General features: G+C 35.6%; 1 protein-coding gene across 9 annotated transcripts in view; it reads right to left on the bottom strand.

Moving 5' to 3' along the window:
• Positions 1-26,073, bottom strand: part of UBE3A (ubiquitin protein ligase E3A) — a 104,525-nt gene that overhangs the window by 33,371 nt on the left and 45,081 nt on the right. For all 9 annotated transcript variants that reach the window (XM_077123991.1, XM_077123986.1, XM_077123990.1 and 6 more), the window contains 2 exons: positions 6,956-7,263; positions 321-1,567 (listed from right to left, as the gene is read on the bottom strand). In XM_077123991.1, coding sequence (XP_076980106.1) covers positions 321-1,567; positions 6,956-7,263 — 1,555 coding nt within the window. The remainder of the gene's footprint in view (positions 1-320; positions 1,568-6,955; positions 7,264-26,073) is intronic.

Genomic DNA, 26,073 nt, shown 5'->3' with positions numbered 1-26,073 from the left:
GACACTAAAATTTTTATCTTCTGTAGAAGGAAGGAACGAACAAGACTTAGAAAATCTATTCTTTTTCAAAGAGAGAATGATTATTATTTAAGGAAAACAATGCTTTGTAGAATACATATATAAACTTGTATAGGAGCCACAGAATAAAATACTATTTAAGAACAGAAATGTCCATATGTCCCTATGTTACAAAATATCATGTGTAGTTTCTTCAGTCATTTATAGAATGAATTCACTGAATTGTACCAGTCTCACTTCTCCAATTTCCCCATTATTAGGTTTTTAATAAAACATTAATTTAAAACAACTGCCCAACTTACCCGGACGAGTGCATCATCTATGATATGATCACGTCTGACTTTAAGTCTCAAATATGGGTTCAACTGCTGTCCTTGAACTAAACTGTAGAGAACAGTGATTCTTCGTTCACTGTACATGCGAATTCTGTTGTCATAATATAATCCCAAATTCTTTGTGACAGCGTTCAATATAAAGGGACAGGTCATAAAAGAGAATTTGTTTTCTGTTTCTACCTTGAAAAAAGTATAATCTTTATCCATTTCTAGAACATCATTCAGTGGTTCATTAATAAATTCTTCAAAAGGGATAAGAGGTTTACGACAATCTAGAGTTTTCACACCAAGTTCAGTTTCCAGTGGGTCTACACGAGGACCTTTCTTGTTTCTTCGCTCCTCTCCCAATAACTCCTGAAGTGTCAATTCACTTGACTCAGGGATGGGCTCTTCATCATCTTCTTCATTGTGATTTGTATCCACTTCTCCTCCAACTACATTTGCATAGTAAACCATTTTCAAGCACTTTGAAGCAGCAACAATGGCATCATCATCATTTACTAGATTTCGACCATTAAATTCATTGCTTATGACTTTGTACGTAATAAGCTGCTGAAATGTTTCCATCATTCGCCGAATCTGATCCGCACTGTACCTAGACCATAGTCTAACCAGTTTTCCTTGGGCTGCAAGGGGTAGCTTGCTCATTGCTTTGCAAAACAATGGCAGAGCCATTTCCAGATATTCAGGACTATGAAGATTTCCATTCTCCATTACAATAATGAACAAATTCAGATAATTAGGATCACGGGAGTATACATTGTGATATGTTAAGTCACATTCCACATTTGGTGACAAGTATACAAGTGCATTAAGAAAGGCAGTTTCTATTTTTTCATTAGAGAGCAATCTAGTATAAACCCTTCTAATGGCATCAATATCCACAGACACATCATCAGGGCCTAATTTTTGTAAATTGTTATCTCCTTGTGAGTTATCACCTATCCTTGAGGAGGATGCTTCTGAATCTTCTTCCATAGCAGCAGCAGAACATGCAGCTTTTTCCTTTTCATCTTCATCCTTGTCTTCATCCTTTCCTTGAAGAGATTTCAGTTCTTCCTTTGTGTGATGTTTGACTTTTCGAAAGCTCTGTACCAATGCCTCAGCACTAGAAAAAACTCTTCCAATAACACGGATTAAAGGGGAATAATCCTCTCTTTCTCTACATAATTCAAGAATTTCATATACCATCTCTTCTGTTAGGTAAGTCACATCTAAAAAATTGGAGGAAAAGAGAGAACATTTATTTGCATGATGTATATACTGATTTTGTTTTAATAAGTTCCAGTGAAAAGCAAGAGTCAACATTTTATACTCATACCATCTATAATTTATAACTTAAATACTTAGGTTTAGCAAACAAAATATTGTGCACATTTTTTCAATGAACGGCAACCTCATCCACTGTTTCAACATTCTTTCAATAACATATAGCCTCTAAAGAGCTCACAATCATTTAATTCTCTCCACAATCAATATATTGACATGTAGCTCTAACTGTAAAATATGAGTCATTATATCATGTTCTGATTCACTACAATAAACCTCTTAGTCATACTTCAGAGCACAAATCTACTATTCTTCTGAGAGGTTTCTTCCTTGTTTTTCTACTCTGTTCTTAAAAGAGTAAGGAGGCAAGGCTTTGAGAAAAGTTCCTTCAGCATTCTCTTTTGGAAACAGCTCTTCTCCTACTACTGTACGTATTAATACCTAACTAGTTCTTTAGGTTCTTCCTAACTTGTTCCAAGATGGCATTCTGAGGGCAACTGAAATTGTCCAATGAGAATTAATAAACCACTTATTATTATCTTAAGTTAAAACTGTCATCTGCAGCCAGCCTTAGAGAATGGCAGGAAATAGTTTCCGAGCAATGAAAATGATCAAGTTGGGAAGAAAGAAGGCAATTTAGGAGCTGAAAAATGAAGCAGAGACTATTACATGGGCATCAAAATCTACTTTCTCTTCTCCCTGGGCATAGTTAGCCTATATTTCCCATATTTCCTTACAAGGGTATGTGACAGGTGCTACTTTCAGACCAAAGCTTTTCCCATTTTGGGAAATGGGATGAAGCTGCCACCATAACCTTGCAAGCTTCATGTTGAATTTAACAGAACTGCTACAGTTATGTCTGAATAAATGCAGGAGGCAGAACCCGTCATCCTAGAATATCTTGTACTGTCAAATGAGCTAGAAATAAACTTCTGCAGTGTTTAAGATAGTGCTCATTTTGGGCTTATTTAATATTACAATCTAGCTTATCCTAAGTAATACTGAAGCCTTTGAACTTTTCCCATATGGCTTTCAGAGAATTTCAAACTACCAATAATGCACATTCCTCTAAGCTATACTTAATCCTTCTTGGTACTTTTAATATAAATTTTATAATAACCAAGATAAGCTGCTATATCCCAACTATTTTCACAGCTTTAAGTATTTCAATTCAAGGAAGCTTTTCCCCCTATAAGTCCCATTTTCTCTCATAAAGGAAAAATATATACTCAAAACAGCAAAAATAATAGGGGATAGTGAAAGGCCAGATTGAATATTAACTTCTTATTACACATTCTCCATTATCATTTTTTCCCATTTGACTCTCTTAATATGTGCTACTATCCCCACTCAGGCAAAACCAGACAAACCTATGGGTCTCATTCTCTTAACAACCATATTTAAATCACACATTTGGGAAGAATAAAAAGTAAGTTTGGAGATTATAGAATATAGAAGTACTAAAGGGAAATGTTATAGTATGGAATAAAATAGAAAAACTGTTTTCCCTCTCTTCTACCCTTACTCAAGAAATGTAAACACATACAAACAACAACAACAAAAAAATGGAATTCTAACATGCTGTTTTCTAAAACCCCAAATGTCTTCTTATTCATATATTAATTTCAGTTTTCTCTGAGCTTTCATAACAAATTTGACTTTTTCACTGAAAGCACTGAGTATAATGCTCAAAGTGGAAAAGAGTGTAAAGCACTCAAATCCAAACAGTACTACACCCCAGTCTTAGGGACATCATACAATTGACATTTATATCATAAAACTCCCTAGTACTTAACCAAGTTTCGATTAAAAAACAAAAAAAAATTTTTTTATTAAATTACCTTAGCTTAACACATTTATTTTGATGATTCAATATAAAAACCTACAATCTCTCACGATCTGGGGTAAATTATATAATCCTAAAATTTTATCTCCCCAAGGCAGAGAAATATAACTTCATAATACCATTATTTATCTTGTGACTTGCATAAGTAATGATAACTAGGGATAAAATTAATTGTTCTAACAGTGAAATAATCAAACAAGGGCAAGATTTCCTCAAGGACTGCATTTTAAATGAAAATATTGAAATAAAGTAAAACGACAAATTAATATAACATGTTTCAATCAGTCAGCTTTATTAATAAAAGAAACTATTCTTTAAATAGTGGAAAATTAAATTTCACTTTCCAAATCAACTATGTTATTTGTTCTAAGGGCCATGGAAAGAAAGAATGCTCTGGGCAGATGCTTCAAAAATTAGAAAACTCAATGTTATTTACCTTCTTGTTTTTCTATATCTAAAGACTATCACACATGTCTGGCATATTGGAAGCATTCAAATGTTTGTGGACAAGTGTAGAATGACCAATTACTAAAACTTACTAAAAAGAAACCTCTAATAACCACAGGACCTCACTCTCAAATGGTAGAGGTCTATGTCCAATGTTAGTTAGTACCCTAAGAATTTTGGGTCCTGAGTTGTACAAGTTTAGTTTACACAAATGATATACCAACTTAACCTTTTGATAGTACTTTGACTTCAAAAAAGTGCTATGATCATTCAGCATGTGAAATGTAATGTTTTTGAACTGTCTTTCCTACATCTCTCTAATATATCAGCAGGGTGGGTTACCCTGAATCTATTACCTGCTTTCTTCCTGACCTGCCTCTGGGATAGAAACTGTCTATCTAAATATTAACATGTCAATCTTCACTTGCTTTTGAAGAGTGCATATCACACAGTTTTGCCAGTGACTTAAGTGGAAATGTACTGGTGGGCTTCCAGGAGAGAGTCTGCTTTCCCAATTAAAGGGACCAGACCTAACTGACACAAATTCAGAGTAGAAAAAGCAAGTAAGTTTTTTTTTTTTTAGTAGATATATAAAATAAGCTAATTAATATCACTATTTCAAATTACTCAAGCAAATTCTATATAGAAGCATATGTATATAAACACATATAAGATGCATTTGTAAAGCTGTACATATACGTCTCTACAAATTATAAAATTTTCTTCAAATTTTAAAAACAAGTATTTACTAATATCTAGAGTCCATTTTTCATAAAGTACTGCACAACCCAGTAAGAATCCTATCTAATGCAGCACCCCAAAGAAAGTGACATCACTATCCATTTCACTTCAGTGTTCTATTTTAAATAATTCATTATAACTAAAGAGCTTAAAGCTGCAATAATAAATGTCGTATCTTCTTATAAAACAATAATATTCTTTAAAATCAAATAAGCAAAATAATAAGGGAGCTCCTGTCACTTTGAACAACATCCACATTTTATTTTATAGGAAAAAGAACAAATGACACATATTGTGTATAACTTTATGGAGATTATTCTGGCCAAACAACATAATACTGAGCAATAGTCTTAATCCATCCCTCTCATCAAGAAATGCAAGACTTGTCATTGCTGGATCAAATACTTATGCTGAAGGATAACTTTAGAACCACACAGATAACTTTACATATTGTTTCACTGTGCCAAATACACCATTATACATATACATATACATATACATATACATATACATATACATGTTTTACAGAACATGTAAACGTTTTCAATAAAATTTCTATCTCTGCATTACTACATTTTCTTCAAAGAAAAAGATCATATAAAACATAAGTTATCATTGAATGAATGGCATCCAAAAGTCAAACCATAAAAAATACCCAGTTATAGCACACCACAAAACTGATCTGTGGTACCTACTACTAGGACATCAACATTCATAATTTTTCTTTGGGGGACCATGACTCTTTTTCAAATTTCTTCTATTAAGAATTACAAAGTCATCTCCTGCTAAACGTCAGTAATCTCTTCTTAAAAAGTGTGAAGCCACTAACTAGAAGCCTATTTCCCATCATTTTAATTGGAGAAAATTATAGTATCTTAGAAGACAACCCACAACCCCATCTAATTTCCTAAAATGTAAGCAAAACCTAGTACATATCCATTATAAATAATAATCCTGTTAGGATGCAAACCACCTTGCTTTCTGATCATGAAATCACAGGGTTGTTAACAAAAAACTGCTCTGGGTGTGCACTAATATGTGTCTTGGCAACATGGACCTGCTTCCCCTTGATAGACAGTCATGCATGCTCTTTAGAATATCTTCAAGTGATCTGACCCTCTACCAATGTATTGAGAGCTTTTTCAACTCAGTGTTTTGTTTAAAATATTGAAAAGACTCTACCAGATATAAATATAAATTAGTCAAAAAACATCATAATTAGGAATATAAACAGTCATAAAACCTGGGAATCAATAAAAAGGGGGTTCTAGTGAAAAATCATTACCTGAAGAGACATTTTGTAGGATATACCTGTAAATTTTTTGATATATATAGGGTCCTGAAAATTCTCAGTCTATAGAGTTGTGCACTTAAAAAGTTATGTAAAAAAACAATTTGGGACAGACTACTTAAAATCTACGTAAACAGAAAAATAATAAAAAAAAAGTAGTGCAGTTAAAAAGTGATTTAAAATTCTTAATACAAACAGAACAAAACAAACACACAAAAATTCTTAATACAAAATACTCTAGTAAATCAAGAATTTTGTGAAAAGGCAGGGAGAGGGACCGGCAATTAGGAAGGGTTCAAACTGCTAAATTATGGAGATGAACAAAAAAATGAACAAAGACTAGGGAGAGTCATTCAATAAACACCTTTGGGGAAGGAAAAAAGTTTAACAATTTTGGAACATAAGACTACTTAGAGAACTAAAAATTCACCCAAGAAGACTTGAGTGAAGACTGTCATTGGTAGGTGATGATCTTTAGCCGTATGAGTGTACCAGACGCCTGGGAGGAAGGTGAACAGGATATGGAAAGAACATATGAGGAGGAAAAGAAGAATTACTTCGCAGATAACTAGACCAAAATTCTGCCTTACCTTCAGAAATGGAAAAATACCACTTTCTCTCTTTTTTTTTTTTACCACGTACGTAGTCCTGGGGTTCCAGAACTCATGACAAATACTTAGTTCCAGCTACTCTATAATTTAAACAGACTTTCTAGCTTAGTTTGGGAGACTAACCACAATTGATAGATTTTTCCAAGAGGAAAATGCAACATTCCAATCAATCCATTAACAAATGAACTTTGGAGAATAATCTGCTTCTCACTAAGAGATTGTTAAACCCGGACAATGTAGTCATTAACTCAATTATTAGTTCTGTCCTTTAAAAAATTGGCTCCACTATACTCTCATGTCTTAGTAATGTCACATAACTAGGCAAAAACAAACTCGCATATAAATCTCCAACATGGTATTCAGCCAACCATTTTCAATTAAAGTTATAATATCTTACCTTTAAAATCATCTCTAGCTCCTTGTCCTTCCTTCTTGTTCATTTTTATCTCAGTGCAGTTATTAGGGGCGCTTTTTGAGTTGTTCTCAAGGTAAGCTGAACTCGCTCCTTTCTTGGAGGGATGAGGATCACAGAGTTTTGCATTAATCTTATAAAGCTCGAGGGCCTTAATAGCCGCTGCATTGTTATCCATACGAAGAAAAGTTGGACAGGAAGCACAAAACTCATTCGTGCAGACCTCATTTCCACAGCCCTCAGTTAACTGGTGGTAGTAGCGTTCTATTAGATGCTTTGCAGCTGCTCGCTTCCTGTACCAAACATTCAAACAATTAGTACAGCTTTTAGGTAGAAAGCTCAAAAGATCATCAGCATGCCAAAAGTTAGTCAAGCACTGAAATAATAAATTTGCACATTTAGATAAAGTATAGAAAATGGAGATTCAAAACTTTTGACTGATGAATTATTTGATAGATGTTTCCTAAGATGCTATGATAAAAAATGTGAATGTCAAAAGCATTTTGCTTTAATAGAATGTGCTTTCCTTTGGCAAAAAGAAAAGAAAATCTTGTTTGACATATGCTTAAATCCTTGACAACAGCTGAAAACCACATGGTTTTTGCTGATTAATCATTTCATTACTTTAAAAATTAGCATTGGGCAGGCCACGATGGCTCAGTAGGCAGAGTTCTGGCCTGCCATGCTGGAGACCTGGGTTCGATTCCTGGTGCCTGCCCATGTGGGGTGGGAGGAAAAAAAAATCAGCATTAAGAAAATGAACATCCTTTCTTAAGTGCTAATTTAAAATGTTAATCTAGTTTTTAAAAAATATAATCACTATTTTATTTTAACAGTTTGTAAATACTTTAATTCATAGTTAACAATATTCATCTTGGAAAAAATTACATTTTGTCAATTATCTGTCAATATGGGAGATTTAAAAATAAATTTATAGGTAAATTATTCAAATCTAGTGTTATAATACAAAAACCAAAATGGTTCCAAAGTATATAATCTTTAACTTCAAATTTTTCATCAAACCTGTTCATTAATTCCAGGTCATCCATGGAATATTGTTAATTCTATTAATGCAAGAACCTTATACTGCTCTTACTTTGTACATGGAGTAATGTTCCAAAATTGCCGTTCCAGCAGCGCTACCAACGATATTAAGGAATTATCTCCTCAAGTAAGAAGTTGGACTACCTTATCTACCTCTATGATCTCTTCAACTCTATAATGCAATGCTTCTACTATGTAATGATGAGATTAAAATTACGGAAGCAAAGCAACTGGATCCAAAATAATCATAACAGTTACTCAAATTCACAAACATGGGAATAAAAACTACAAAGAATGCAAACCACAAGAAGAAACTAATTCACTTAATTTCAAAATACTTCAGTTATCTTAATAGCATGTAGAATTAAATGGCAAGTGGCTCTGCAATTTAACTATACCTTGTTAATCATGAGAAACTCAACAACAAAAATCACACTTGTAAGTCCAATCATGTTTCAAAACTAGGACTTTGTACCTAAGCTATTAGAATAGGTGACAAAAAAAGAGTAATAATTCAAATACAATCAATTCATTCTGGTGCTTCTGTTTTTCAAATGTTCCATGCAAATTACTACTCACTGCATGCAAACAGAGAAAAAACTTTACAAACACACAAAAAAAACACACGGCCACAATTTAAGAAATATTTCCTAGATGCAGCTATAAATAAACCTACTTTTGAAAATTAGAAATTATCCCATATATCAATATGCGAAATGTTAATCAAAGTAACAATATATAAAGAAAGAGAAATGAGGACTCCATAAGATTTATAATATTTGTTACTACTCTTAAGCAAAGAAAGAAAGAAAAATGTCATCCTCTCCCAAACTGCAGCCACTTTTCCTAGTGAGGATATAAGCAGACTGTTCTTTCTGGAAGGAAATTATAAACATGTACCAAAGTCTAAAAAATATGAATTACATAAGAATGAGCAATTCCACTTCTAGGAAATAACTGGACAATTTTGCAAAAATATGTAGTTTTCACAAAATGTGGAAAAATCTGGCATACCCAACAAAAGAGAATCAAGTAAACGAACAGATAGTAGTTTATATCATGGAATAATTAAAAATAACCAAGATCTTACATTGGCAAGGAACATAAAGGGGCTCTTGATATATTACTAACTTATAACAGTTAGTTACAAAACAATAGGCATAGAATAAATACTTTTTTCGTTCCAAAGTGTTAATATCTAAATAATGTGATTTTGTCCTAAAACACCTTCTCCACACCCCCCCCACCAGGCATATGCATAATACTTTTGTACATAATGCATAGAGAAGGAATGTGAATAGGAAAAGATTGGGAATCAGAAGACATGAATTAAGTGTCAGCTTGTTGTACCTCTAACTAGAGCTCTAAGATCCTAAGTTAATTTTCTGCGGCTCAGTTTTTCCATTTCTAAGATTCCATATCTTAAAAGCTTAATCAGGGAAGTAAATGACCTATATACAGAAAACTACAAAATAGTGTTAAAAGAAATTAAAGAAGATCTAAACAGATGGAAAGAAAATTTGTGCTCAATCCTCTCTCCCTTTTCCTTTCCTCTCTTTTTTTCCTTCTCCTCTGCTTTCCCTAAAAATAAAAATAATAATAATAAAAAGATTTTAAACCTTTAAGTTCCAATTTTTTTTTTAGGTGCATGGTCCAGGTATTGAACCCAGATCTCCCTCATGGAAGGCAAGCATTATACCACTGAACCACCCATGCACCCTTTGAGTTCTAAATTTTAAGTCAGTCTGTGCAATGAGGTGAGGAAGGAATTAGCGCTTTGTTGAATGCCTGATAACATACTAGACAGATAGCTGGGCAATTTGACATGGGTTATTTTCATTTAAACTCACTGACCCTGAATATTATATTCAGTCCACACTCAAAGACAGAGAATGACTTAAGGAGTCAAGCCACATACCTAAGATCACACAAAGGAAAGTAGAAAACTGGGACTCGAACAGTTTTTCAACTCCGGTGTCTATATCATTTCTTATATTCTCTTATAAAAGGTAATTTATTTCAAAATAATTCATAAAATTAGTAGTACTGAAAACTTTTATGGGAAAAAAACCTCAAGGCGTAATTGAAAAAAGTGAAAATACCCTTATGAAAAACCATAATTTTAATTTCATATTCATGCATGACACCTGTTATCACATAGGAAGATTAAATTAACTGAGGAACAGGTACCACTATATTCTGAAAGGCTAATATAACTGTAATTTAATGAGGACTTATATACTAGGCACCTTACAGATATTCCCCCTTAAGGTGGCAGTAAATACTAAAGATTAAGAGTATACATACTTTGAAGTCAAGCTGCCCAAGTTGATATCCTGGCTCTGTCACTTACTAATATGTGACCTTGAACAAGTTACTTAATCTTTCTATGCTTCTGTTTCCTCATCTTTAAAATGGTGGGATATGAGAATTATCATGGTTGTGAGAGAATTAAATGAGTTGATATGTACAAAGTTCTTAGGAATGCCTGGTACATATAGTAAACACTATGTAAGTGTTAGCTGCTATTACTACTTATAGTTATTAATCATACAAGTCAATGAGTTAGCTATATTAAGCCCCATTATGCTGATGATCAGAAAGGTCACAAAATGGATCACACATCTAAGAGATTTGAACCCAGGCTTGACTTCAAAACCTGGGCTGTTAGAACACTAGTAAAAATTTAAAAGTGACCTCCTCAATTTGATCTGCTACTCTGCCCCAACACTGATAAAACAGAAGCTATACTGATGAGACAGAACTGAAGGGAAGCCCATGCCAGAACCTCAATGCTATAACTGCACTGAGCCATACTCAGCTTTCCTCATGTCAATAACACCTTGAATTATCAGCGTACAATTCTGTATCCCCATCTAAATTTAAAGCACATAAAAAGCCTCTATGCATGGAAAAATAAATTGACAATGACTTTTTGGTAGAATTCTTGTCTGAAGTTAATCCCTTTACTGCTGTTCTATATAGCCAGAACTGCCAAATCACAGTTCTGTGGGCCAAAACCAGCCTGCTACCTGTTGTTATACAGCCTATAAGTTAAGAATGGTTTTCACATTTTAAAATGGTTGGGGGAAAAAATGTAAATAAATATTTTGTGACACATGAAAATTATATTAAATTCAAATGTCAGTGTCCATAAATAAAGCTTTATTGGAACACAGCCATGTTCAGTCATTTATATATTGTATATAGCATTTTCACGTTATAACAGCAGAGCTGAATAATTTTAAGAGATCTGATGGCTTGGAAAGTTTGAAATAAATATCACCTGGGCCTTTATACAGAAAAAGGGCATGAATTTTTAATTTAGTTCCTTCTCTCTGACCCCCAGTCACTTGGACTCTATTTCTATTCAGCCATTTGGACTCTCTTTTTGTTCAGCAAATACATGCAATAAGATGTATATATCCTTCCCCAAGTATATTAAATAAAAGGAAAAGAGAGAGAAAGTAAAGGAAAATGAGAGACAGGAAGAAGAACGAGGAAAAAGCAATAGAAAGGAGAGATGAAGAAATACCTTTCATGTCTAGGTCCGTTTAGTTATACTTGATCTGCCATTCATTATCAACTCACTCTCTAATTTCCTCACACCCAACTAACTTTTCTTATTATGGTTTTATATAGACTATCTTAACTTGCTCTGCCTTAGTTCCCTATCCATTGGCCATCTCTCATAAAGCAGGCAGTCTTCAACTATTCCCTTTCCTTGGTTTTCAAGTCACTTCATCCCACTGGTTTTCACTCAAAATTTCTGACCAAATGCACAAGTTCCTTTTACCAGTTTTTTATGTTCTTTTTGCTCTTATGCCCTCTTAGGCAATTCCACCTACTTCTGTGGTCCAACTATTATTATCCATATACTAGCTAACTCAAAAAAAAAACTGTAGCTCCTTAACTTTAAATGCATAATAGACTAGTATCATTCAAATATCCCTAGGTGATTCGAATTCAACATACTCAATGCTATTTTTTCTTTGAACCAGCTCTGATTCACATTACCAAAATTAGTAATGATATCATTTTGGCCCAAGCAAAAACATGAATATTCCTTATGTACTCCATCTCCTTCACCCTATATTCACTTAATCACCTCCTCCCAATCAATAACGATTTGTTTATTTGTCCTTTTATTCTGTATAGTGAGTTAGGTAAAGACTGAATCTTACTTATGCCTACTTATTGCCTAAAGCAGTAAGTAGGTAAATTAATGCTGTAGGCACATACTAACCCCTCAAATGCTTGCTGAATAAATTATTACTTTAAGCTCCTCTGAGGTAACAAGAATAGCAAGAGGTGATTATAACCCAGAATAAAGATTTTTAATGCATAACTCAAATATCACCACATAGTATTAACAAGCAGTGTATTATTTTCTTCTAATAAGAAGCTAAGGTTGAGGAAATAAAAAAAGCATAGAAAAAACAATTTGATCAGGTTTCCTTCCAACATTAATCACCTAGAACTAACGTACCAATACTAAAGGAAGACAGATAACCAGAGTAATTAGTACATTTACAAAGTATCTAATTGAATGTATTTTTAAATTTATGCCAATACAGAATCGACAGATTTACCACGTAATTTAAAGAATTTGCTGCAATAACAACTACTATAAACAGATTTCAGAGACAATGTTTACTAAAAACACAAAGTACCTCATAAAGTACTGTTTTCATATAAAAGGTCTTTCATATCAATAACGAGGGCCACATGAGACTATCTGTGTGTTAGAGCTCTAAAATGTTAAAGTAAGCACCTGAAAGTATTTACACATTTAAAATATATTCTTCTTTCCATATTGAAATTGCTATTCCTTCTATGATTATATCAGTGAGGCAGCCCTACAAATAAAAGTTCTACAGAATGAATCATTTTTAGAGTGTTAGAGTTTACTCTAAACAACTTGACAGCAATCTCTTTATAGTTTTACCTTCAGGAGAAATGTACTTATATAAGAAATTAACTTGGAAATGCATAAAAAGAAATAAGATGGCTTGAGGGATGGATATAGATGTGATAAAGCAGATATTAATGGGAGAATCGAGGTGGTAAGTGGTTGGCAGTATAGATATTAATGAGACAATCTAAGCAATAAGTGGGAATCTAGGTAGGTGGGTGTCAACTGTACAATTCTTTGAACTTTGCTTGCATGTTTGGAAATTTTCATAATAAAATAAATTTTATAAATTTATAAATAACTTTTTATAATCAAATAGGGGCAAAAATGGCTGAGGGAATGGTTTCAGCCATCAGTGGCAGAAAAAAACAACCAGTTTTAGGGTCTGCTAGGGCAACATGCTTGTTGACTTCTAATTTAGTTTTTGGAAAAATCGAAATTACTCTCCCCCAAAGGGAAAGTGTCATAAGCTGACCATAATCGTATGTGGACAATTTAATTTACCAGCCAAGGAGACATATACACACAAAGTATGTTTAATGTTCCTATACATCTGACAAACCATGTGCTCAGAACTACTGGAACAGCTGCTACTGATACAGAAGACAAAAGATGAAAAAAATCTTAAACTGAATTTAATAGGCAGTTGGAAAGTAAGCAATAAATATAAACACTAAGAAGATGAAGGCATAGAAATAACAGTTACCAGAAAGTGAAGATATGTAAGGGAACAAGATGCAAACAAGATTAGAACCGGAATTCAAAACAGCAATAAAAAAGAAAAGAAATAATAACTGAGATACATAAAACTAATATGGGATACATAAAACCAATACTTTTAGCACAACAGCATGAGCATATTCACTGACGTACTCCCCAGTTAAACTGTGAAAATTATAAAAAGTAACCAATTAAAGTCTCTGGAAATTGCCCAAAGGGCAAAAAAGCAAATGAAGAAACATCTAACCAAAAAAATCTAGGAAACTATGGTAAGAAAGGCAAGTCTAAGGTATTTAAACCAAGACTACTGCAGTCCTGCCTCTCAGCTCAGAGAAGTAGAGACTCCACTCCAGATTACTGCAGACAAGAACACAGGCGCTCTCCCCAAATTCTCAGTCTGAGCAGCCAAAAGAACAGACTGCTTCTTCCCATAGCACCCAGTCCAAACAATCAGGAACACAGGCTGCCTCTTCCCTCAGTTCCCAGTCCAAGGGCTTTCTTCCCAGGAAGAAAAGGACTTCAGCATTTCTAATACCTCCCTCAGCTACATATTGCTGAGGCTACTCTCAGGTAAATGTGGCTGAAAGGTGGGGGTTCTTCTTCTGCCCAGACCCTACTCATGGATGGACACTCTACTTTGGGTGTAGTACACCAAGGATACTGGATCCCCAATCACCCTTGGCCTAGCTCATGAGGCCACAGTTGCACACCAGGAGTATCAAGACGAAAAAACCTCACACAGCTGCCCCGTACTTCATCAACTGCTCAGCTCAGAAAGAAGCATGTACTATCCCCACTCCAGCTCCAGAGATCTGGCTCAGAGATTTTGCCCCCATCAGAAGTAGACTGTAAAATATATAGCCTAAAGGCTCTCTCAAGAACAATGGAGTCTGCAGTGCTGCTGAGGAAGATACTGGGAGAGGATCCATGGATTTAACCAAGATATATCCTAGACTGTAGGCAGGCTAATTTGCAAGTCAGAAACAGGGAACAAGATAGCTGGGAGGGGCCCTCCTGGGATCAAAACAAATATCAAGTAGGAAACTCATGAACTATTCCTTCAAAGGAGCCACAATTTGATTGAATTCCTTTGAAGAGCAATTTATACATCAAGGCATTGTTATAAACAATCAAGCAATCACTCAGCAATTAGTGGGGTTTAACAGCTCAGTGTAGTGAGGGACAAAGAAAGAGTCCAATGCTATCCCAGGGTGACTGACTGCATATATACAGCCACACATCCCTAAGGAGCAATGAGTTTTATTCTTGTGTGTAGGGGGAGAGACTTCACTAAATAATCCAGCCACTCCCTAAACAAATAACAAGCCCCAGAATGGATATGTGTGTGTGTGTCTGTGGCAAAACCAAGAATTAATGTATTTAAAATGCCAAATTTCCAACAAAAAATTGTAAGGCATGCAAACAAACAAGAAAATATACAAGACAACACGCACACAAACACACAACAGGTAAAAAACGGCCTGTCTGTGAGTACAACCAGATATGGGATTTAACAGAAAAAGATTTCAAAGTAGCCATTACAAACATGTTCTAAAAAAGTAAGGGAAGGTATTATGACAATGTCAAATCAAATAGAGAGTAAAAACAGAAATTGTAAAGAAACATCAAATGGAAATCCTGGAATGAAATGTATACCTGAAATAAAAAATTCATTCACTAGAAACAATCAACAGCAACTTTGAACTGACAGAAGAATTAGTAAACTTGAAGACAGATGAATAGACATTGTGCAAGCTGAAGAACAGAGAGTAAAAGAATGAAAAAAAATGAAGATTATCAGATCAGCTGTGTCAAATGTGGGACACCATCAGCTGAAACAACACACACATAATGAGAATACCAGAAAGAGAACAGAAAGTGGCAGAATATTTAAAGAAACAATGGCAGAAAACTTTTCAAATGTATTATAAAACAATGAATGATATAGTCATATAGCTCAGCAAACGCTTAGCAGAATAAATGCAGAGATATACAAATAGACAAATCATAGCAAAAATGCTGAAAGTCAAAGACAGAAGAAAAGCTTGTAAGCAGCAAGTCAATAGGTCTCACAAGGGAAAAAACTCAATGACATTAAAAACTGACTTTTCAGCAGAAAAAAACAGCGGACAGAAGACAGCTGGATAACAGATTCTAAGTGCTTAAAAAAAAAAAAGTCTACCAAGAAGCTGTCTTTCAAAAATGAAGGCAAAATAAACTTCCCAGGTTAGAAAGAAAGACAAAATAACTGAGAATTTGTTGCCAGTGGACCCACTTTACAAGAAATACTAAAGGGAGTTTTTTAGGGTGAAGGCAAATGACCCCAGTGGTAAATGAGAATTTATACAAAGAGCAACAGTAAAGGTAATTATGTAACTATAAAAAAGTCTAAAGGAGTACTTCTTCTCCTTTCTTCTCATTACTAATTAGGAAAGGAACTGCATAAATTAATATGTATTCAGTGTAATATTGGGCCTACAAGGTATAGAATTATATGTATACCTGCCAATAACAGCACTAAGAAAGTATATGGAAACAAAGCTGTACCAGGATAATAAAACTAGGAGAGATGGTGAAGTAATAATTATAACAATGTATAACTGGATTTGTAACATTAAGAGATGTATTCTCAATATCATTAGCACCATAAAAAGAGAGAAGGGAATAGGGTTATATAGAAATATTGTATATATATATAAAATTTTAATGAAGGTAACATGATATCTGAAACTGATTCTGAAAAGTTAAGATGTATATGGATGGTTTCTTCCAATAAGCGGCCCGAGGTGATCTCTGAAAATGGTTCACTGTCCACATGATCCAGAAAACCCTAGAAAATCATGCAAATCAAGAGGTTCAAATCTTTGTGTTCAGTATAAGAACATCCGAGAAACAGCTCAGACCATCAAGGGTATGCATATTCAAAAAGCCACCAAGTATCCGAAAGATGTCACTTTACAGAAGCAATGTGTTCCTTTCCATCGCTGCAATGGTGATGTTGTGTCCAGCCAAAACAGTGGATCTGGACACAGGGTTGGCGGCCCAAAAAGAGTGCTGAATTTTTGTTGCACATGCTTAAAAATGCAGGGAGAAACGCTGAACTTGAGGGTTTAGATGTAGATTCTCTGGTCACTGAGCACATCCAGGTGAACAAAGCCCCCAAGGTGCGCCACAGGACTTAAAGAGCTCATGGTCGGATTAACCCATACACGAGTTTCCCTTGCCACCTTGAGATGATCATTACTGAAAAAGAACAAATTGTTTCTAAACCAGAAGGGGAGGCTACACAGAAGAAAAAGATATCCTAGAAGAAACTGAAGAAACAAAAACTTATGGCTCGGGAATAAATTCAGTTTAAAATAAATGCAAATTAAAGTTAAAGCTAAAAAATAAGATGTATATGGTACACCCTAGAGCAACCACAAAGCAAATTCCAGACTTGCATTCCTTATGAATATGGAAAAGAATACCCTCAACAAAACACTAGCTAACTGAATCTAGCAATTCACAAAAAGTTATAGATCATTAGTAGTATCAGTAGGATTTATTCCAGGATTTGAGGTTGGTTCAATATATGGAAATCAATTAATATAATAAAGCTTCAATAGAATAAAAAACAATCACACAATCATCTAAATGCATGCAAAAAATGTATTTGATAATATCTATCCAACACCCTTTCATGATAAAAATACTCACTAAATAAGAACAGAAGGGAATTTCTTAAACCTGATAAAAGGCATCTAAACAAAAAAACCCACAGCTAATATCACACTTAACAGTTACAAGACTGGATGTTCCCCCTCTCAAAGATTAAAAACAAGTCAAGGATGTCTGCCCTTACCACTTACATTCAAGACTGTGCTCAAGGTTATATAGCCTTGGCAATTAGCCAAGAAAAAGAACAAAAAGGCATCCAGATTGGAAAGGAAGAATAAAATTATCTCTATTCAGATCACATGACCACAAAATCCTAAGGAATCCATTAAAAATTTATGAACACTAATAAATGTGTTCAGCAAAGTTACAGGACACAGGATCAAGATACAAAAGTCAATCGTATTTTTATACATTTGAAGTGAAAAATCCAAAAATGAAATTAATAAAAGAATTCCTTATATGATAACATACAAATAAAATTCTTAGGAATAAATTTAACCAAAGAAATGCAATATATACACTTCTAAAATCACAAATATTGGTGAAGAAATTTTAAAAAGATCTAAATAAATGGGAAAATAGTACATTCTCCTGGATTAGAAGCTTTAAAAGTGTTTAGATGGCTGTGCCACTTTGAAGCTATTATGTACCCCAGAAAAGCTATGTCCTTTAATCCTCATTCAATATTGCTGGGTGCAATCTTTTTGATGTTTCCATGGAGATAGGACCCACCTAATTGTGGGTGGTAACTTTTCATTAGATGGTTTCCATGGAGATGTATCTCTACTCATTCAGGGTGGAGCTGCTTGCTGGAGCCCTTAGGGAGGGAACCATTTTGGAAAAAGCTTTAGAGCCACCAGAACTGACAGAACCAACAGAACTGCAACAGGGGAAGTCATTGAAGAAACCTGGAGAGAATGCCACGCACTTTACCAGCGGAGAGAGAAACTCCAAACTTCACTGGCCTTCTTGAACCAAGATATCTTTCACTGGATACCTTAATTTGGACATTTTTATAGCCTTGCCATAATTTGGGTATTTTCTCGGCCTTAGAACTGTAAACTTGCAACTAAAATTCCCCCTTTTAAAAGCCATTCCATGTCTGGTATATCACATTTTGGCAGCTTACAAACTAGAACAGATTTGGTACCAGAGAAGTGGGGTGCTGCTGTTTGTAAATACTAAACATATTGGAAAGGTTTTTTTAAATGGATAAGGGAAAGATTCTGGAAGGATTGTGAGTAGCTTGATAGAGAAGGCCTAGAATGCTTTGCAGAGGTTGTTGGTAGAAACACAAACTCTAAATATACTTCTGATAAGGCTTTAGACAGAAGTGATGAACATATTGCTGAAAACTGGAAGGAAGGCATTCTTTGTAGATGGAAGGCAGAACTTGAAAGTAATGAACTTGGATATTTAGGAGAAGATATTTGCAAACTAAATGTGGAAAATTCAGTCTGGCTGCTCCTTGCAGCTTTTAGTAAAATACGACAGGAAGGAGATAAGCTGAGAACTGAATTCTATGATACAAAGAAGCCAGAAACTGCTGGTCTGAAAAATTCTGGGCTTCTAGAAAGTGAGACTCCAGAGAATAGTGTCCCATGTCAGGATGTAACCAAAGAAGCAGTCAACCACTTCAGAACAAGCCAGGATTGGACATGGAGTTATCCACAAAGGATCTGTGGAAGCCCATCTTTTGTCTGATGGGCATGATACCAATATGTTGCACAGAAAACCAACAGGTATGTTGTGGGATCTGTATAAACAGAACCACTGATGGACTAGACTAAAAGGGACAGAAAAGGGACAAATCAGAGGAAAAATAACTTCACAGGCAGAACCCTGGAAGCTACGGTCTGAAGCTAAGAAGCTGTGGGGCCATGAGTACAGACCCACTCAAGCACCTGAAGAGGGTGAGTTTTCTCCAGGCAAAGGGTGGACCTTCTACCTCCTTGCTCAGGAACAGTTCTGCTGCTCAAGCCTTGGAGAGGTTGGAGCCCATTCCTTGGGGTTTGGAGAGAGCCTGTCTGCCACCATGTTGTTCGGGAGGAGAGCCAGGGTGCAGCCCCAATGCTTGGAGAAAGTGGAGCCAAGAAAAGCCAGGCCACTGCATTGGCCCCTGGAAAAGGTGGGACTGCCGCCTTCTAAAGCCCCAGGGATAAATTACTCTCAGACTCTGAAATCCAATGGAGTTTGTCCGATGTTTCCAGAACTGTTTGGGTCCACTGACCCCTGTGTTCCTTCCAATTCCTCCCTATGGAAGTGGGTATAAGCATCCTATGACTGTTCCTTCTTTGTATATTGGTGGCAGATAACCTGTTCTGAGTTTTACAGGTCCAGAGCCAGAGGAGAATTTTGCCTTAGGACAGACCATGCCTGTAACTGACTTTGATAAGATTTTTGTATTGTTTCTAACTTTGTATTGCATTTGTCTTGTTATTGAAATGGTTTAAGGCTTTCTGATATTGTTATGGAATGAATGCATTTTGCATTTGGAAAGAGGAAGGAATCATTCTGGAAAAAGCTTTAGAGCCACCAGAACTGATAGACTTAACAGAAAAGACAGAGCCCCAGGAAAGCTGTTGAAGAAGCCTGAAGAGAACCTTAGTAGAGGGTGCCATGTGCCTTATCAACTGAGAGAGAAACCCCGAATGTCATGGCCTTCTTGAACCAAGGTATCTTTCCCTGGATGCCTTAATTTGAATATTTTTATAGCCTTGCCTTAATTTGGGTATTTTCACAGCCTTAGAACTGTAAACTTGTAACTCAAAAAATTCCCCTTTCTAAAAGCTGTTCTGTTTCTGATATATCGCTTTCCAGCAGCTTACAAACTACAACAATGGCAGTGCTTCCCAGACTGATGTACAGATTCAATGCAATCCCTACTGAAATCCCACATGACTTCATTGTACAAACTGACAAGCTGTTTCCAAAATTAATATGGAATTGCAAGGAGCCAAGAATAGTTAAAATTTTCCTGAAAAAAGAACAGGAGGACTCACCTTTCCAATTTCAAAACTTAATACAAAATACAATAAATAAGACAGGTGCTGATACAAGGTTAGACACAAAGATCAGAGGAACAGAACCAGAAATCCAGAAGTAAGATCTAAACTATGGTCAACTGATTTTCAACAAATGTGGTGACAAGACTATTCAATGGAGAAAGAATAATCTTGTCAACAATTGGTACTGGGACAACTGGATAGTCACACAATATAAAAAAAAACTGACCCTTTAATGTAAAAGCTAAAACTATAAAACTCAGAAGAAAACACAGAGGTAAATCTTCAAGTCTTTGAATTTAGCAAAGGATTCTTAGATATGAAACTAAAAACAAAATGAAAAGAAAAAACAGATTAAGAGGAATTCATAAAAATTTAAAAGTTTTGTTCTTTAAAGGACACCATCAACATGAAAAGTCATATCATGAAGGAGAAAATACTTGCAAATCATATATTTGATAAGACTTGTATCTAAAATATCTGATTCAATAATAAAAAGACAATCCAATAAAAAATGAGCTAATTCTCTGCAAGGATGATAAATACATGGTCAATAAGCACATGAAAAGATGTTCCACATCATTAGCTATCAATGAAATGCAAATCTAAACATCAATGAAATATATATATACACACACACTACAAAATTCTTCCTATATTTCTCAGAATTTAAAAGGCAGAAACAAACATTTTGCATAAATTTAATTAATGAGGCAAAATCAAACATTTATCAATATTTAGGCACATGCATAATTTAATTATTATAATTATCCTAGAAGGGAGATGGAACATGAAACAAGAAATTAAGGCTCAAAAGTCTGGATAACTTTTCCATGCTCACAATGATAATTATGTGGTACAAAGAAGTATGAACTCAGTTCTAATGCCAAAGTGCTTATTTTCTTTTAATAGCCATTCTTCTTATCTAACATACAAAATCAGAAGGCAATTAAGGACCCAGTGAATCAAACAGTTCTGCTTTTAATTAATTTGGGAAAGGGCATTCCCTTTATTTTTAATGACTTCGTTTGGCTTTAAAACCTATTTACAGCCGGCAAATCCTATCAATAATGGTAAAATATTCATATTAATGTTTCCTCAATTCTTCCTTGGTTCACAGAAGATATAAATAAATAAAATTCAAAATTCAAATTGATCTGAAATACCTCTCATTAGAGTACATCAACAGGAAGCTACATTTGGCTCAGTCTATTTACTGAGAAGAATCACCTAGAGGCACTTTACACTCAAAACCAATTCTTACGTGAGCCAGGAACCCATTTTCTTATATTTAAAAAAGAAGATATAAAATATAGTAGAGTGGACTAATGGCTGATTAGGTAGAGGCTGGGCTCACTTCTCTTCCAGAAAAAAAACTAGGGGTCAGGCAGAAACTATATGAAGCTCTGGAGATCTGGGGAGTGCTCTACGACACCAAGGAAAGTTCAAGAAGAAGAGACAGACAAGCTGCAGTGATAGAACCTGAGAAAGCCCTCTCAGCCCAGGAACCTTGTGCCCACGCTCCACTCTCAGGGCAGAAAGTGTCTGTCTGTCCCACTCTCCAGTCTCTGGCTGGTGGACAGCTTCAGACTGAAAGGGCAGCAGAGGTCCATTCTCCCAAAAACAGAGCAGGACATGATCTGCCATTGTGCCAGCTTTGGGCTGGTGAATCTAAACTGCTGAAGCCACTGGTGGTTTAAACCCACCATGAGTCACTACGCCACTGTCTGGAGTCAACAGAGGATTGAGGGGAAGAGGTTGCCACCTGCTGGCAGGTGGGGGAAAAGTGCATGTCTGGGAAGACATATGTTGGGTAGACTAGGAAAGTGTGTCATTATCAAAGGCTTTTAGGCATCATTACCTGACCTTCTCCCTGTGCGCCTATAAAGCTATTGTACACCGCCTTCTTGGGTCCCTACCTCAGCCCTGTTTGTGTAATAGTGATAAAACAAGTGCCAAAGAAGAACACTAACACAAATCCAATCAAAAACAAAAGTTGTGGCAAGATAGAAACTCCAACCTTCAGAGTAACTCACCAAGATAACCCCATGCCCAGACACCAGCAAAATAGGCCCAGTCAAAAGAGCAAATCAAAAAGTTTGAGGGGATACAAAATCTGGAACAACTAATCAAAGATGCTCAAACAAATCTCCTAAACAAAGTGAAATGGACCAAGAGATAAAGCATATTAAGACGATACTGAGTGAGCATAAAGGAGAATTTGAAAGTATGCAAAGAATGAAAGCACAATAGTTGAAATTAAAAATACACTGGAATATACAACAGTAGATTTGAACAGGCAGAAGAAAGGATCAGCGAACTAGAAGACAGAACATTCAAATTCTAATGGACAAAAAGAAACAGAGAAAAGAAAGGGAAAAGTGATACAGCATCTCTGGAAAGTGAATGACAACATGAAGCACTTGAACATTCACATCATGAGTGTTCCAGGAGAAAAGAATGGAAAAAGGGCCAAGGAATATTTGAGGAAATAATGATTGAGAACTTCCCAAACTCTTATGAAAAGTGTGATGTTTAGGCTCATGTGTGACCTTTGTCAAGTGATGGTGCCCAGTCATCTAGTCAAGCAAACTGGCCCAACCATTTAGTGGCTGGTTAATAAACCGGAAGACTGGTTTATTAAATTATCAGTCCACTGATTGCATCTGTTGCTGATTACCTCTATGATCAACTAAGGGAGTATCTTCCACAATGAGAATCCAATCAACCGGACTTAATCCTATCAGTCACAGATTTTTAAGGGTGAAGAAAGAATTTTTACTTCTCTTCTAGAGAGTTCATCAATGATTTTCTGTTCTAGTTTGCTAGCTGCCAGAATGCAATGTACCAGAAACACAATGGTTTTTAAAAAGGGGAATTTAATAGGTTGCTAGTTTATAGTTCTAAGGCTGAGAAAATGTCCCAATTAAAACAAGTCTATAGAAATGTCCAATTTAAGGCATCTGGGGAAAGATACCTTGGTTCAAGAAGACCGATGAAGTTCAACGTTTCTCTCTCAGCTGCAAGGGCACATGGCGAACATAGTGGCATCTGCTGGCTTTCTTGTGGCTCTACCAAAAGGGACTCTCTCCAAAACGTTTCCTCTTTTAAAGGATTCCAGTAAGCAACTCCACCTTCAGTGGGTGGAGACACACCTCCATGAAAATCATCTAATCAAAAATTACAACCCACAATTGGGTGGGTCACATCTTCACGGAAACAATCAAAATGCTGCCACCCAGAAATGCTGAATGAGGATTAAAGGGCATGGCTTTTCTGGGGTCCACCACAGATTCAAACCAGCACACCTTCTCAAGAGTTGCCAGCAAGTGGCCTGCCCTTTGGAATATGGATTCCTGCCTCCCCACAGCTGCATGAGACATTTATAAAATCTCATATTTACAGCTATCTCCTGATGGTTTTGTTTCTCTAGAGATTGCTGACTCATACAAAAGGCATTGATATTCAGTTCCAAGAAGCTTAACATACTCCAAACCAAATAAATCTGAATAGACACATTCCAAGACACATACTAACCAGAATGTCAACAGACAATGATATGATTAAGTTCTGATTTTTCATCAGAAACTGTGGAGGCAAGAAGGCAGGAGAATGATACATTCAAAATGCTAAAAAAAAAAAGCTGCCAGTCAACAATTCTTTATCTAGCAAAACTGTCCTTCAAAAACGAGGGAGAGGGCAGGCCATGGTGGCTCAGAAGGTAGAGCTCTCACCTGCCATGCCAGAGACACTCTTGGTGCGTACCCAAGCAAAAAAAAAAAAAAAAAAACGGGGAGATTTTAGATATTCAGAGATAAGAAGCTGAGAGAGTTAGTTAAGAGATCTGCCCTACAAGAAATATTAAAGGGAGTTCTGCAAGCTAAAAGGAAAAGAAAAGATTATCAGTAAGAAACAAAAAAGGTTAAAAGAGAGACAAAAATAAGATGTGACATATAAAAGCCAAAGGAAAAACAGTTGAAATAAATACTGCCTTTACTAATAAGTGACTGTTTACAATCAAAAGACACAGAATGACAGAATTGATAAAAAAAAATATGAGCCTCTTGGGCCCTCAACGTGATGCCCGATGAATGCAGATGGCTAAAGGATGCACTGAAGTAGAAGTAAACTGACAAATGATGGTGCATACTTATGAATGAAGGTTGTGCTGCTACAAAAAGGAACAAAGTCAGGAGGCATGCAATGATGTGCATGAACATGTGGGACACTGGTGAGACAAAATCAGCTAGAAACAAAAAAACAACAATGGTATGGTCACCTTTAGAAAATGCTTATAAGAAAACAGGGACTTAGATTGTAAGCTTTTAGAGCACACACATTAAGTCCAGGGTGGTGATTATTATTTCTAGATTTTGAGAGGCTGTTTCATATATATATAACCTGATATTTAGAGATAAGAATGAAGACGAACAGGTTGGGTTTAAGGTAATTCAAAACATAGGAGTAAGGAAGACAGTATCTCTATTTTAGAACCATACATACCCTTTGAGACCAACGGGAGATCCCAACAAACCAATCATGAGTATAGAGTATGAAACAGTCATCAAAAACCTCCACAAAGGGGCAGGCAACGGTGGCTCAGCAGGCAAGAATGCTTGCCTGCCATGCCAGAGGACCCGGGTTCGATTCCCGGTGCCTGCCCATGTAAAAAAAAAAAAAAAAAAACCTCCACAAAGAAAAGCACAAGACCAGATGACTTTATAGGTGAATTCTACCAATCACTCCAACAAGAATTAATACCAATCCTGTTCAAACTCTTGAGAAATTTGAAGAGAAGGGAACAACACCTAATTCATTCTATGAAGCCAATATCACCCTAATACTAAAACCAGATAAAGATATTACAAGAAAGGAAAATTACAGACCAATCTCTTTAACAAATACAGAGGCAAAAACCCTCAACAAAATCCCTGAAACCAAATCCAATGGCACATCAAAGAATTATACACCATGATCAAGGAGATATTATCCCAGGTATGCAAGGGTGGCCCAACACAAGAAAATCAATCAATGTAATACATCACATTAACAAACAGAAGGAGAAGAACCACAGGATCATCTTGATTGACACAGAAAAGACATTAAGACAAATTCCAGCAGCCCTTCCTGATAAAAATATTTTGAAAGGCAGGATTGCAAGGAAACTTTCTAAATGTGAAAAAGGGCATACATGAAAATTCCACAGCTAACATCCTATTCAATAGTGGAAGACTGAAAGTTTCCCCGTTGAGATTGGGAGCAAGACAAGGATGCCCACTGTCACCACCATTGTTATTCAACACTGTACTGGAAGTTTTAGCAAGAGCAAGTAGGCAAGTATGAGAAATAATAGGCATCCAAAATGGAAAGAATAAAGTAAAAGTTTTACTTTTTGCAGATGATATGAAGGTATATACAGAATGTCCCAAAAAATACACAACAAAGCTACTAGACCTAATAATAGGTTTAGCAAAGTGCCAGGATATGAGATTAACATGCAAAAATCAATAGTATTTCTATACACTAGTAAGGAGCAATCTGAGGAGGAAATCAGGGGGAAAAAATCCCATTTAACAATAGCAACCATTAGAATCAAATACATAAGAATAAACTTAACCAAGGATGTAAAGAATCTGTATTCAGAAAACTACAAAGCATTGCTATCAAAGAAGACCTAAAGAGAAGGACATTCTGTGTTCATGGATTGGGAGACTGAATATTGTTAAGGTATTAATTTTACCCAAAATGATTTACAGATT

Source organism: Tamandua tetradactyla, chromosome 12 (genome assembly GCF_023851605.1).
Source record: "Tamandua tetradactyla isolate mTamTet1 chromosome 12, mTamTet1.pri, whole genome shotgun sequence".
Taxonomy (NCBI): domain Eukaryota; kingdom Metazoa; phylum Chordata; class Mammalia; order Pilosa; family Myrmecophagidae; genus Tamandua; species Tamandua tetradactyla.
This window is presented reverse-complemented; position numbering and strand designations above follow the sequence as displayed.